Genomic DNA, 15,747 nt, shown 5'->3' on the forward strand with positions numbered 1-15,747 from the left:
TAGCAAAATTTTTAAAACACCATTTTGCAATCATCATAATAAAGATAGGATTGGGTAAGAATTATCAAGTTAAATCAGGGGAGGAAAACGGGATGTTTGCAGAGGAGCAAAATACCCAATCTAACGCACTTTCCCACAGATTGCCTATTTGTTGCAAGGGGGAAAGAGCTTAAAGTGAAGACACAGAATAACACTTTAACCAGGTGATCAAAATTAAAATCAACAAGTACTTCATCTCAGATGTGATACTTTAACAAGGACATGTCACTTCTGTAGTATTTTGGTTGGGGATACATAACTGCAAGCTAATCATTAGAAAGACTCAGACACAAACTTGAAAACATTGTACAAAAAACCCCACACACAAACACAAATTAATGACTACTTTGGTTATGGACAACTGATCTTCATGGCAAATAAACATCACCTGAAGACAGAGATCATCTATTACACTATTTGATAATTTTAAGAGGTTGTTGGTTGAATGGATAATCCCTGCCTAAACCGTAAGATGCTCCGTCTCAGTGTCTTTATTCCTCTATGTTTCCCAACTCTGGTTCTAAAGAATAATAAAGACACAAAGCATAAGAGTTAGAAGAATAATGAATTTTTAAACTAGGGAAACAGAATGTTTATAACTTATATAATATTCCATAGTCTCATCTCAACCAAATTTTTCCAAAGTAAACATTTTTTCAAAACTTTTTAATGTATAATACCAAAAAAACCAAAACACTATAATTTAGAATTTGAATCTAAAGAATAATTCCACATACACATTAATATACTAACTTTGGAAAGTCTTGTGTTTGCAGATATTCACAAGGAGGAAACCTCAAATATAAGTTGAAGTAAGGATAAAATTTATGAATACACTATAGTTAGAACTCAACTTTATTGTTACAACCAATTTTTATTTACAGAATATAAATCTCTTCAAAAAGATACATTCCTTCATTTAATCAATGGTAAAAAGCCTTATTAACAGAAACAAAGCCTAAACATCACTTATATTTAAACAGACAAAGAGCTTTATTAAAACTTTATGAACACACAGTGAAAATGTATTTTTACTTAAGCAGTTACATGAATGGGGCTGTTTTTAATTTTCCTCACTGCCAACCCCATTTTATCCACAGAACAAATTTTAAATTAACAGTAGTAAAAATGTAAAACTTAAATTTTAAACATGAAATTATGAAACAAAAAAAACAGGAAGTATCTTCATTACCAAACAGATTAACAAATTCTCAGACACTCAGATATTTTCTGAGGCATATCAAAACACCTACATCAAAAGTTGCATTCATTTAAGAGGTATCAATACATTTTCAGTGCTGAGACTATTTGTAGCACTTACATTATATACAAAGCAGCATATACTACTATGGTTCACATTTGATAAATACGAATTTAAGTTTTATGTCACAATTTCCCAATTCAACATACAGCTAACGAATTGACAGTTACTCAATTTCATTCTTTTTCTTCTGAAACTGAATAAGAAAATTATCATTTAAGCACATGGAATAATGGCTATGTTGTCTTCCTTTTCGTAACAGTATAAAACTCAAATATTTCGTATCATGGAGATTTGACTAGCTGTACAAAGCCTCCTAAATACAGTACAGTCAAAAAGTATCCTCTTTGCAGACTCACTTTATAGTCAATTTAGTACAGATAAATACAGGAAACTACTTCAGATTATTGGACAATAAGAATTTCAGTGTGTAACTACTTAATTAAGTAGCAGCACACCACAACCACAGCAAGTAAACACTCTAATCTCCTCCACTGTCTTTCTGGGGTCTTTTCTAGTCACAGGAGCTAGTTTACAGGGATATCACTGGGTTCAACTTATCTGAAAGTTCCTTTATTATGAGATTTGAAATTTAACTAATTCAACACCTACAATTCTGCTGGTCATTTTTTTTCTTATTCTTCACTAATTAGTTCCAAATACAATATGTAATGTTTTCAAATTTTTATAAATATAGGTGTTATACTAAAATGGATAATGGCATTCAAAATACCATTAATGGGTAAGATATTAACCAAAAAAAAGGGATTCAGAGTATTTTAGAAAGCAATTTTTTGGTAACTAGAAAAGCTACAGGATTTACCATGAATACAGAAACAGTATTTTTAACCCTGCTCTTTTATAACATCAGTAGTATAGTAAGTGCATAAAGTACAGAAAAGAAGAAGAAGAAAATTGCAGGAGAGAAACCTACAAAAAAACTCCAAGTTTGATGCATCAAACAAGAGTTTACAGTTTTGATAAGCACTATCAATTTTTTTCTATCCAAATAATTCAGGTCTTCATTCTATTTCAAATTGCAATCCAGAAATGAAGATTTTCAGTGTAAAAACTGTTCAGAAAAATCTGATTCATTATGTAATACATCTTATTAATTTCTGTTTCCAAGTATTCAAGTAAGGTATACCCAAGAATTTCCTGTTATAGCAACTCACTTACAGACTGAGCCTCAAACATGGGAAAAAATTCATTAAAAATAATTGATATACTTTTCTGTCCAATGACATCAAACCCAAGACATGACACTGGAATCACACAAGTGGTATATAAAAGTTAAAAATTTTCAAATAAGGTGGTTCAATATAACCAATAATGTTTTCTTTTCAAAAAGAATTAAAAATAGGTTATCTTAACATGTAATTAAATTCTCAGCAAAAGGATATTCTGAAATCTAATGAACTAAAAAAAAAAACCAGAGTAAATCCATTTTGAAAGATGAGGCTGCTTTACCACATATATAAAATTATTTTTCCTCTGTGCATAATAATTATTGGCATTTGTCTTCTGCATAAAATAGCACAAGTTGCTTTCAATAATAACTTTCCTAGCACAAAGCATTGCTAACTTTGTCTATCAAAGGAATGACTGATTGATTAAAAGCGTAAGTCTGTATCACTTTGGAATGCTTATCAAAAGCAATTTAAAGCAAAAAATCGAAATGATGGTATTTTCATTTATGTTATGAAGACAGAAATTTTGTAAAATGGTATAAAAGGCTTCTGTGTAATGTAAAAAAGAAATTTATGTATAATTTTAAAAGTGGAGGGTTCTAACTTTTAATTGAGAGTGTTTGGGGTAAACTTTTTTCTTTAAATCTGGAAGCTGTAGTAACATATATTTATGAAGTTAAATATTTTTAGTTCAGCAAAAATGGAAATAGCTGTCATTACAAGATTACTTATGTCTTTTATGATCCTATCATGATCAACTTTAAAATTAGAAAAGTCATTTGAGATCTGCTTAAGTTGAACTAAAGACTTATTATTTGTCTTATTTCTATATATGGAACTTAGATTCACATTGGGATATATAAAATTTCAGGTTTTCTTTTGTAGAAAAAGATTAACAACCCTAAAAATAGGAAATTACTAAATTATATTTTTAATTTCCTTTAGCTTGGAATCATGACTCAAAGAATGGATCTCTATTAATGTAACAGTGTATAAATTCACTGCTTCCAGGAATCTAACCTTACAAAACCTAACAGCTAACTAAAAAATAAAGAAAAGTCTTATTAGGCACTGAGAGGCTAAATAAATAAGTATGACATAAACCAAAGCCAACAAACCCTATTTCCAGTTCCTGTGATCTCACTGTGCAGCCACAACTGTTGGTTATTTTTAGTCTAAAACCAACAAGCTGAATCATTTCCTTACAGAAAAATTTCTACAAAAGGGAAGAGAATGCAAAACAATACACAATCTCATATGCAAGATACAATTCACACTAATTTACAATTTTTTATTTACATTACTTTATATACATTCCAGGCAGACCTACTTGATGAGTTTTGTGCTCATATTGATCTCAGATGATCATGTGAACTATATGATTTACTACCACGTCTCTTTGATTTCCAGAAAATGGTGGTAGCATGGGGTTAGGAGGGAAAGAAATCATCACTGGTCAGGTGAGATCATACAAGTATGAAGGGGAAGAAAGGAAAAAAAATTGGGGAATTTTGCTTGTTAAAGCATCCAGGCCACTATGGTCTATTGACTAACACTGAATATACATGAATGCCACTTCTAACAGCCATTTTCATATTTACAAAATGAGCTCACTACTAGTTGAGTTATTAGGTAAGGCATTCAAGTTCCTTAGTCTAACATAAAAAGGCAACAGACATCTCAGCACGCCACAGGACAAATTTCAGAGGGATAATTTTAGAGCACTTTGAGATTTACCCACTTTTAGAATCCCTTAAAAGGTCAATATAAAAGGAAAACAATTCTGAACCCTATTGCTAGCCCACACCATGATCCCAAAAACCTCTACAGGAAGTAAGAGCATCACAACACCCAAAATCTAGTCAGAGTGGGGAAAATAGATTAAATATATTATTTTGTTCCCAAGATCCACTCCATATTCCCAGGACTAAAGTGAGAGCCTTTATTCCTAGTTACATTCACTTCCCTATGAATCTCTCTAAAAAACTTACAATAGTGTGACAGCTAGCAGCTATGCACAGTCTATCAGCAATGGCTCAGTGAATCTCTATTCAAAACAGTTTGAAGTGAGAATATGCAGTAAGGTAGAAAAATTATCTTCTCTCCTCCCACAGTTCTACAGGATGTATACTGTTGCACTTTAGAAGGCAGAAAGCAAAAAAAAAAAAAAAAAAAAAAAATCAAGAATATTACACATTCTTTATCTGTTTTATGAAAATGTTCCAACCATAGACAAAAATTCCACCAAAAACAATTTTTCAAGTTCACATTAACATTTAAAAAAGCTACTAGTTGTATAATTGATTCCATTCATTTAATCAACTAGGCAAAATTCTATTGATCTTACAGTAATATGGTTTATAAAAACAAAAGTGAACATTTATAACATTGGGGAGGTAGAAACCAAATCTGGTCTAACACTGTAATAGATACAAACATATTTTAAGATTCTATTTACGTAACTAGAATTAACCATTTAAAATGGCCTGTGTTTCTATTTACTTTATTAGCTTTAAAAATCTTGAGACAATCCAAGTATTTTAAAGCATTTGTCTGAGAATATAAGTTATTTGGAATACATCAGACTCCCCAGAAGATTTCTCAGAGGATAAATTTGTAGTTGCATATTTTGAATATGCAGATCCAGTAAGCCAACTTTGTACATGGGCACTTATGTGACCGAAGTGCAAAGCTTGTCAGGCTAATTTTCTAAGTAAAGTTAACCATGACTGCTCAACCACACACAGCACGCTTCAAACCCTGAAGCCTGCTTATCTATCTGAAAGATCTAACTTCTTCCCATACAATTACCTCCCTCTTACCATCAAGCAAAATAAAAAATACAGTTAAACAAAAACAACAGAAATAAAACAAACAAAAGCCCTCCTGCCATACTATTTCTGCTTAATTCACATTTTGTCATTTGTCAGATTTTAAGTGTACAAGATCAATGCCCTAAATGTTCCTTATCTAATTACTTAACTGCCTCAACATATAACTCTGAACTTACATGTATCAAGTAATCATTTGCTATCACTCTAAAAGCACAGAAGCAAACTAAAACATGAAACTAAACTATAAGGAATAACTCTGGATAGGTAACAATTAACCTAAATAATATTTTCTTATTTCCACATATGATAAATTTTGTATATTTGTTTCAAAAATTAGCAATACTAGTGACTAATAATCAAAAACATAGAGCATCTCTATAAGCAAAAGAAGATTTTTGGTTAGAAACAATTTGATACTGTAAAATTTTTTAAACTGAAAATAGTAACTTGACCATATTTAGCATTTGAAACATTATTTAATACAGATTTTGGTAACATTAATTCATACTTATTCCAAGATTATATGGTAAATATTCATATTTATACTGCCATACTACATAAAGAAATGGGGATTGAATCCTAAATTATATTCCCCCCAAAAGAAATACTTTCTAATATTCAATTCAACAAGATGTACCACCAACAGAGATAGTGAATGTATTTCACCTAAACAGATATTTTTATATGAAAATTCTAAATTTTCTACATCAGTCAATGACTGGCATTTCAAGAGTAAATGATTCATTTTACTTACAATGCATCAAGATAAAAAGGTTACAATGAACAACTAGAATGTTTACTGAAATTAATCTTATTAAAGTAAAACTTCAAAAAAATTATCTGGGACATTTTCATTGCTTACACTTAACAAACATGAAACAGATAAAAAGTCACAGAATCGTGTTAAGTTTATAATAAATAATTCACATACAACATAGGTTAAATTATCAAAGAAATGCTTAAACTGCCATCTTTATATCTTTTGCAGATTTAACTCATTTCTAATCCACCACATACTGACAGCAGTAGGTATATTTCTTGACATCACTCAGTCTATTTAAAAAATAGATTGATTGTTTAGAGGCATAATTTATAAAGCAAGATAACCAAATTAACAGAATTTAACTAATATTGGCTTTTTGGGATTTCTTAAGAAAAGATTCATAAGCGTTGCTCAGCTACTGGAGAATAATGAAATCTCTTCTTTACTCAGGCACTTTTAATGCAGTAACCTCAGGCTTCATTTTAAAGTATTGGTTAAAACGAACAATTGCATACCTAGTGAGAAAAGAGAACAACAAAAAAATTAGTCAAAGCTGAAAAACTTAGTCCTTCCCTATTTCCACTCAGTGTTCTAGGCTGGTTTTTTTTAAGAGTTTAAGATTTTCAAAGGACGTATTTTTAGTTTATTGCACCACCTACTGGACACTTTTCTAATCCTGCAAGCACTTAACAGGTTATAGTAATTTCTTTACAGACCAATTACTAAATGTATGTAACTTCTACATTTGATTGAAAATAACTACAATATTCCCTATGATTTCTAAGTATTAATCCAAACAAAAGTAGAGACAAATGTCATCCATATAATAAAATTTAACTTACCCAAGGAAATCAAACTCAATAGTGGAGTATTTGGCTTGAATTAAAGCCCACAATCCCCAAAAGAAATGGGAAGCCTTAAAAGAAGAAAAAAATCAAAAGTTATTATAATGAATCTCTCTGTAAAACACATATGAATCGTTAATTCTATCCTCTAAATCAACTCCATGCACACTTTTTTTTTTGAGACGGAGTTTCGCTCTTGTTACCCAGGCTGGAGTGCAATGGCGCAATCTCGGCTCACCGCAATCTCCGCCCCCTGGGTTCAGGCAATTCTCCTGCCTCAGCCTCCTGAGTAGCTGGGATTACAGGCACGCACCACCGTGCCCAGCTAATTTTTTGTATTTTTAGTAGAGACGGGGTTTCACCATGTTGACCAAGATGGTCTCGATCTCTCGACCTCGTGATACACCCGCTTCGGCCTCCCAAAGTGCTGGGATTACAGGCTTGAGCAACCGCGCCCGGCCCTCCATGCACACTTTCTTTCTTGCTGTTCTTTTTAAATAAAGTATCAAAAACCTAGATCATACCAAAGTGTACCATCTGTTAATGACTACATATCACTTTTGTCAACACCAAAAGAGGTTATGGTAAATTATAATCACTTAAAAATAGAGCCCAGTTCCTTTGACCTGCTTTGTATAAAGCAGAGTTTACCATCAGCACTGATAGATGTATGTTAGTGTTTTTAATGGTTATAATTGTATAGTTTGAATAGAAGTCTTCTATTGAATATGCTTTGCAAATATTTTTTTCCAGTCTGTGGCTTGTCTTTTCATTCTCTTAACTATATTTTGCAGAGCAAAAGTTTGAAATTTTAGTGAAGTGTAATTTATCAGTTTTTTTCCATGGGTTGTGCTTTTGGTGCTGCATCTAAAAAGTAACTGCCAAACCCAAAGTCACCTAGGTGGATGTTCTGCTATGTTACTTTCTAAGAATTGTATAGTTTTGTTTTATGTCTACGATCCATTTTAAATTACTTTTTGTGAAAGGTGTAATATCTGTGTCTGGACTTTTTTTGTAAGTGTATATCCAGTTGTTCCAGCACCATTTATTCAATATTTGAATTGCCTTTTTCCTTTGTTAAATATTAGTTAACTGTATTTATGTGGATCTATTTCTGTACTCTGTTACATAGATCTATTTATTTACTCATCTGAGAATACTACATTTTTTTTTTGAGACAGAGTCTCCCTCTGTGGCCCAGGCTGAAGTGCAGTGGTGCGATCTTGGTTCATTGCAACCTCCGCCCCCTGGGTTCAAGTGATTCTCCTGCCTCAGCCTCCTGAGTAGCTGAGATTACAGGTGCCTGCCACCATGTCCTGCTAATTTTTGTATTTTTAGTAGAGACAGGATTTCACTATGTTTGCTAGGCTGGTCTTAAATTCCTGACCCCAAGTGATCCACCCTCCTTGGCCTCAATACTACACTCTCTTAATTACTGCAGCTTATACATTTTTTTTTCTTTTTCTTTTTTGGCAAAGTCTCGTTCTGTTGCCCACACTTGAGTGCAGTGACTTGATCATGGTTCACTGCAGCCTCAATCTCTATACAGGCTTAACACATTATATCAAAGGCCTTTGTTTCTTGACACAAAAGATATAAACACAAAAGAAAATCCAAATCTCACAAGCAATAAATATATTTAAATGTGAAAAATGTTCTAGGAGTGACAAACATCTGGAAATTATCTTATTGGCTTAATTCTGCATAACAGACTGCAACATAAGGTAACAACTTATGTCACAAAAAATATAGATTTTAGAACTTAAAGGGAAATTAGAATGTAATCAGTAACTGTAAAATAATTGTGTACTTTATGATCTATTTTCAGTTAAATATAATATTTTAAAATTTGAACAAGATTTCATTTCCTAAGAAATACTATTTTCTAACCAGAAATAAGCTAAGTAGAAAAAGTTTTAAAGACAAAGTTTTTGCTTCAGCTAAATTCATTATAGCGACACTAGCAAAGGGGCTTTAACAAAAAGGTACTCCACAGCCGCGACCCTGGTATTTTTAAATACCAAGGTGAAGCGGCACAGCATACCAAAAAGAATTCTTAATTTGAATTACAAGATGCAGAGGTTCCAGTCCAGGCTCTATCTCTGAGTACCTTTGCAACTTTCAATAAGTCACAAATTTTAGTGTCACATCTATCATTTACAAGATGGGAATATTAGCCATTCTGTATTCTACATAGGATTGTTTTAAAGACTAATAAAAATAATATGTAAAAAAATTTTTTTAAACTAAAGATCTCTATTTAAAAAGCACATTGCACTTACCTAATAAGATAAGTGCACTTATCTAATAAGACAATGCTCTTCTAAGAAAGTTTATCGGGTACTGAGAAATAAAGTTATGAAATTAGATGATTTCCTTCTTTTCAAAGTCTACCTCAGAAGTTCTTAAAGTGGTCAATGAACCCATGGGAGGTTTAGAGGCCCAAAATTATTTTCATAATTACACTGATATGTTCCTTGCCTTTTTGACTATGTTAACATTTGCACCAATGGTTCAAAAGCAGTGCATGGTGAAGCTGCTGTTACCTTAAGTCAAGGCAGTGACAGCAAATCACACTAATAGTCTTATTCTTCACCATCACACAATAACAGTAAAAAGGCAATGTCACTAAAGAATGTCCTTTGTGAAGACATTAAAATTATTAATTTTATTAAATCTCTATCCTGGAGTACATGCTGTAGTATATTCTGTGGGAAGAAATAGGCAATACATATAAAGCATGTTTACTGCATATCCAAAGTACAACAGTTGTTCAGGAAAAACACTTAGGTAACTGACTTTTGAGTTCAATTTGCACATTTTTAATGGAACATCATTTTTATTTTAAGAAAATGACTAATACACAAACTAGAGTTATCAAACTAGAGTTATCAGACTTTGGTATTTAGCAGACATTTTCTCAAATATAAAAAAGATAACTTGTCATTTCAGTGAAAATAACTGATAGTATTTGTTGCCAATGATAAAATTCAAGTTTTCACCCTAAAATTAGAACTTGAGAAAAGCTGTATGTGATTCTGTGAGTTTAACAGCTTCTCAATATAATACTATAAGTTTTTCTAATGACACTCGTGGTGATGTCAACATATGTGATCTTTAGCTATTTTATAATGAGATGTGTCAACATTTGGAAGATCTATACAATTCAATCAATCAATTACTTTCCAAATAACTAATACTGTTAAAATTACAAAATCACATACAGGTAAAATAATCATTCAATCTGCAAGATAAACCAGAGGATTTTAATGTAATAGAGTAAAAAGTTAATTGACTGTAATAGAGTAAAAAGTTAATTGACTGTTAAGATTATTCATGGCAACTAACCTTTAAGAAACTATCACTTGTTGAGTTTTGGTCTAGTATCAAAAAAGAATATCCACAATTATCTGAAAAGGCAAAATACTCCTCTTTTCCAACATGCATGTGTGAAATTCTTTTTCATATACTTCAAATGATACAATCCATCACAAAAGATGTAATACAGAAGCAGATACAGGCAATCCCACTGTATTCTATTAAGCCAGACATTAAAGAAATTTGCAGAAGTATAAAATAATGCCATTCTTCTCACTAAATTGTTTTTTATTTTGAAAAAGTTATTCTATTTATGATATTTATGTTAATGACTTTAAATATATACTTAAATGTTGTAAATTCTGACTTCTAATATGATAAATAATGCTAATTAATTCACAAAAACAAAAGCCTGTAGAGGTCTCCAAAAAATTTTTTAAGTGTGAATGGGTCCTAAGATCAAAAAAAAATTAAGAACCACTAGTCTAAATCACCTTGGCATATTTCAGGTTGATATAAAATCACCTGTAGATGTTATCCTAATCTCTTCTTCCTATTAAATTTGTTCTGTAGTAGAAAAGATTGAGAAATCAAAAGTCATTCTGCATTTTAAAAAACACACCAACTTAGCTCTTCTCACCATTGTCAAGCAGAGATGGTAACTATATTTCTCAATCAGTTTTATTCAAATACTTACATAAATTAACTAAATAATTCTACACTAGAGAAGCATTACCCATAAAACCTCACTGAAATCTCACTTTTATAGGCAACAATTTTTTTTTTTTTCTTGAGGTGGAGTTTTGCTCTTGTTACCCAGGCTGGAATGCAATGGTGCGATCTCGGCTCACCGCAACCTCCACCTCCTGGGTTCAGGCAATTCTCCTGCCTCAACCTCCTGAGTAGCTGGGATTACAGGCACGCGCCACCATGCCCAGCTAATTTTTTGTATTTTTAGTAGAGATGGGATTTCACCATGTTGACCAGGATGGTCTCGATCTCTTGACCTCGTGATCCACCTGCCTCAGCCTCCCAAAGTGCTGGGATTACAGGCTTGAGCCACCGTGCCCGGCCAGGCAGGCAACAATTTTTATGGGGGGGAAAGTGATAAATATATTAACAGTGAATTCAGCAAAGGCAGAAAACAGCCCATTCATCATTTGCATTTCCCAAAAATACAGGTACATCAAAAAAATAATAAATTCTGTAATTATACTATTTCTTTTACATTTAGAAGTTATGGATATGTTAAATCTCTCTGTTAAAGGGTATTTGAATTTCTAGGCTACTCACCACTGTTGCAAAGAAATATTCAAAGCTTTATATGGTAAATAACTAACTAAAAGAAATCCCCAGTGTGCATATAATGGGGGGGGGGGGGGGAAGAAAAACTCCTCAAAGCCATTAAGTATACTCTGTTTGGTTTTATAATGCATATACCCACTTTTGCTTGCCACCTTCTCAACATTAAACAATCAAGGACAGGTGAAGTCTTATAATCTTTAGAAGTCTGAATTATGGCCTGAGCAATAAACATTTCCTAGCCATTTATAATATTTCAAAACATGTACACCCTGATCTTATTATTCAGGCCTGCCTTTCTTTTTATCAAAGCAGCTTCATAATGTATATATGCTATCTTCTTAATGACAAGTGAGCAAGGAAGGAGGAAACTATTTAAGGAGGAAACAGCACTTAAGATACATCCATAAGGAGTAAGAGAAATCTGCCAAGGGATGCAGGGAAAAGGACATTCCAGGTAGAAGGAATAACCTAAGTATACAGGCATGAAACATCATGGAGTATGCAGGCACAAAATGACTCTGCTAGGGCAGAAGCAGGAGGTGTGAAGTAGTGGGAAATAAGAGTTTACAGATGCTATCATTTGGATTTCATTCTGTAGGTCACAGGGAGCCATAAAATAGAAAAGTGACACAATCTAATTGACAAATTCAATTCTAGTTATTAGAAAGGATCACTTTTTTAATATAGATAAAGACGGGAAAAAAACCCTGAAAGTAAAGAGAGCAGCAAAGGCTAATCTTGTAAGAGATTAAGTCCTCAATTAAAGGTCAAGAATAAAGAGAGAAGGAGCTGAAATCAAGAACAGAACTTGGAAACAACAAAAAAAAAATGTGAGGATGAGGGAAAGAAACACATGAGAAAAAATTTTCTGGTTTTGGCATATAATAAGTAAATTATATAAATAATAAGGTAAATAATGAGGTAGAAGAATAAATAATGAGGTAGGAGACAGGGTGCAAAAAATAAAAACTCACTTTGGATATATGGTTAGATACTAATGGGACCATGGATAAAGATAGTCTGGAGCTCAACAGTGGGAAGAAACTCAACTTGAGATCATTAATGGAAAGAGGAATAAAATTCTTGGGGCTAGATCAGTAAATGAAAGCAATATAAAGTGAAAGGAGGGAGTAGCCAGGAGGCAGAGGTTGCAGTGAGCCAAGAATATGCCACTGTACTCCAGTCTAGGCAACAGAGACTCCATATCAAAAAATAAAGAATATGAGACATATCAGATCCCATTTGTAAGAAAATGCAACTACTCCCACTCCTCAGGAGAATGTGAAGCCTTACCAGACTCTATGATGGTTAGTATTAGGTGTCAACTTATTTGGATTGAGGGATGCCTACCTAGCTGGCTGGTAAAGTACGGTTTCTGGGTGTGTCTGTGAAGGTGTTGCCAGAGGAGACTTGACATTTGAATCTGTGAACTGGGAGAGGAAGACCCACCCTCAGTGTGGGTTGGCATAATCCAATCGGCTGTTACATGGCAAAAACAAAGCAGGCAGAAGTATGTAGGATAATTTTGCTTGCTGGGTCTTCTGGCTTCCTTCTTTTTCCCCATGTTGGATGCTTCCTCCTGCTCCTCCTGCCCTTGGACGACAGAGTCCACCTTCTTCAGCATTTGGACACTTGGACCTATGCCAGTGGTTTGCCAGGGGCCTGGGCCTTTGGTCACAGACTGAAGGCTATACTGTTGGCTTTTCCGGTTTCGAGGCTTTCAGACTTGTACTGAGCCACTACTGGTTTCTTTCTTCCTCAGCTTGCAGATGGCCTATTGTGAGACTTCACCTTGTTATCATGTAAGACAATTCTCCCTAATAAACTTCCTTTCATAATATACATATATCCTATTAGTTCTGTCCCTCTAGAGAACGCTAATAGAGACTCCATATGTGAGTACTTGGAGTGAACTCCTTCTCCTCTTGGGAATGTTACATCACACTTTCTCAGACCCCATGTGAGTAGCTGACCTCAACTAGTGGACTTCAAAATACGTATAAATGTAACAGTTTGACACTAAACACTAAGGCTGTGCTAGGCTCTACTTTGTCAGCTACTTCTCCAAAAGCAGAGAGTTCAGGCCTGTGCAGGCCTTGGAGCTTTATACATGGTCTCATCCTGACAATACTAACCCTACCCTTCTTGGGTCCAGGAACTTCAGATGTCTTCATGGATCTCTCCTATGTTGATCAAGCCTGAGAAACTAATCTTAAAAAGGTATAGCTCAATCCTCTTCTGCTTTCATCCTAATTGGACTAGACTTTTAATAATTTGGAACTCGCTCATTATACAGTTAATGTACCTCATCTGCTGAGTATATTCCCTGTGAGATTTGTTTAGGTTGTTCTTTTTCTCTTTAAGCACTGTTAACCTATGGGAAAAGTTATCTTTATATGGCAAAAAAGTGTGTGACTCGTGAAGCCATACTTTGATCATTTCCTTGTTTTCACCATACAGAAAGCTATTACAAAAGTCAACAAAAGCTTTTTAAATCAATGTTAAATACTGCCAAATGCTATAGACAGATCAAGTAAGATAAGGACTGAAAAACTGAAATTGGGCTTAGCAATTACATCATGATTGATAAACCTTACCTGATTTTCTTTTTATAGTAGTGAGGAAAAAGTCAGACTGCAATGTCTGAGAAATGCATGAAGAATAAGGGAGTAAGATTGAGGCTTTCCTTTTATTTTACACTGCAATCACAATTATTGATTCATTCAAATACTTGAGATGTGACAGGCACATACTTAACATAACAGTGGGAGGAAATTAATAGTTGGTAAGAGAGGAAGGTAAACTGGCTAGCTAAAAAGAAGCTACAGAAAGTTTTGAAAAAGAAAAGAAGACATATCAAAAGAAGATAGCAACAGAGGCCCTGATGCAAGAAAGCTGTGACATCCCAGAAGGACAGGAAAACCGTACAATAGACAATCAGCAGAATTCTGATAAAATAAGAACAGAAATCAAAACAAAAAACTGACTTAATAAATAAAGGGCTTTTAATGTTTCTTAATAAGGAAGAACTGGCAATTGGTATCAGAATCTCAGAGTATAAGACTTACTATATGCCCTTATAGTATATGTAAATTCAAAGGATGTGTTATTATTCAGAAATGTTATTTTTATTTATTATTTTTTTTTGGGGAGGGAAGGAGGAAGGGAGGAAGGCAGGGAGGGAGGGAGGGAGGGAGGGAGGGAGGGAGGGAGGGGAAGGAAGGAATTCAAGCAATGAGAGAGACATTGCCGACCTGGATCTAGAGGTTTACAAGTTGATTTCTTTTTTTGAGAGAAGGAAAGAAAAAAAAATGAGTAAAGGAGAGAAAGAAAGAGGAAGAGGGAGAGGGAGAGGGAGAGTGAATGGAAATATTGCTTTATTCTGAAAAAAAAATGGGTATTAATAATGGCCAATCAATGTTTCATTTAAACCTATGAGTAGGTGTGATGTGGTATTGACAAGAATGTATATTTTATGTATTTGAAGTGGAGAGCTCTATAAATATTTATTAAGTTTACTTGCTCCAGATCTGAGTTCGAGTCCTTGATATCCTTATTAATTTTCTGTCTCACTGAATCTAAGTCTCTATGTATCTGGGTGTTAGGATCATTAGCTCTTGTTCTTGCACTGATCCTTTTACCACTATATCTTTGTTGCTTTAAAATCTATTTTATCCACTATGAGAATTGCAACTCCTGCTTATTTATTTATTTATTTATTTATGCTCTCCATTTGGTTGGTAAATCTTTCTCCATCCCTTTGTTTTGAGTCTTCGTGTATCCTTGCATGTGAAACAGGTCTGGATATAACATGCCGTTGGGTTTTGGCTGTATCTTTTGATTGGGGGATTTAGTTGATTTAAATTTAGGGTTACTGCCATTTGATGTTAACTGGTTGTTTGATCCATTCATTGATGAAAATTCTTCTTTATGTTGATGCTCTTTACTTTTTGGTATATTTTTAGTAAGGCTAATACTGGTTGTTTCTTTCTGTGTGTAATGCCTCTTTCAGAAGCTCTTGTAAAGCAGGCCTGGAGGTAATAAAATCTCTGCGTACTTGCTTGTTCATGAAATATTTTATTTTTCCTTCAGTTGTGAAGCTTAGTTTGGCTGGATATGAAATTCTGGGCTGAAGGTTCTCTTCTTTGAGGATGTTGAATATTGGCCCCCACTCTCTTCTGGCTTGTAGAGT

At 33.6% G+C, this 15,747-nt stretch overlaps 1 protein-coding gene across 1 annotated transcript in view; it reads right to left on the reverse strand.

Moving 5' to 3' along the window:
• Nucleotides 1–876: 876 nt before the first annotated feature.
• The window catches only part of ETNK1 (ethanolamine kinase 1), a 67,482-nt gene continuing 52,611 nt past the window's right edge, over nucleotides 877–15,747 (reverse strand). Inside the window, exons 7-8 of the mRNA XM_035256070.3 lie at nucleotides 6,930–7,003; nucleotides 877–6,602 (exon numbers count right to left, since the gene is read on the reverse strand). Of these exons, the coding sequence (XP_035111961.1) occupies nucleotides 6,530–6,602; nucleotides 6,930–7,003 (147 nt within the window). The 3' untranslated portion in view covers nucleotides 877–6,529. The remainder of the gene's footprint in view (nucleotides 6,603–6,929; nucleotides 7,004–15,747) is intronic.

Source organism: Callithrix jacchus, chromosome 9, assembly GCF_049354715.1.
Source record: "Callithrix jacchus isolate 240 chromosome 9, calJac240_pri, whole genome shotgun sequence".
NCBI classification, from domain to species: Eukaryota; Metazoa; Chordata; class Mammalia; order Primates; family Cebidae; genus Callithrix; species Callithrix jacchus.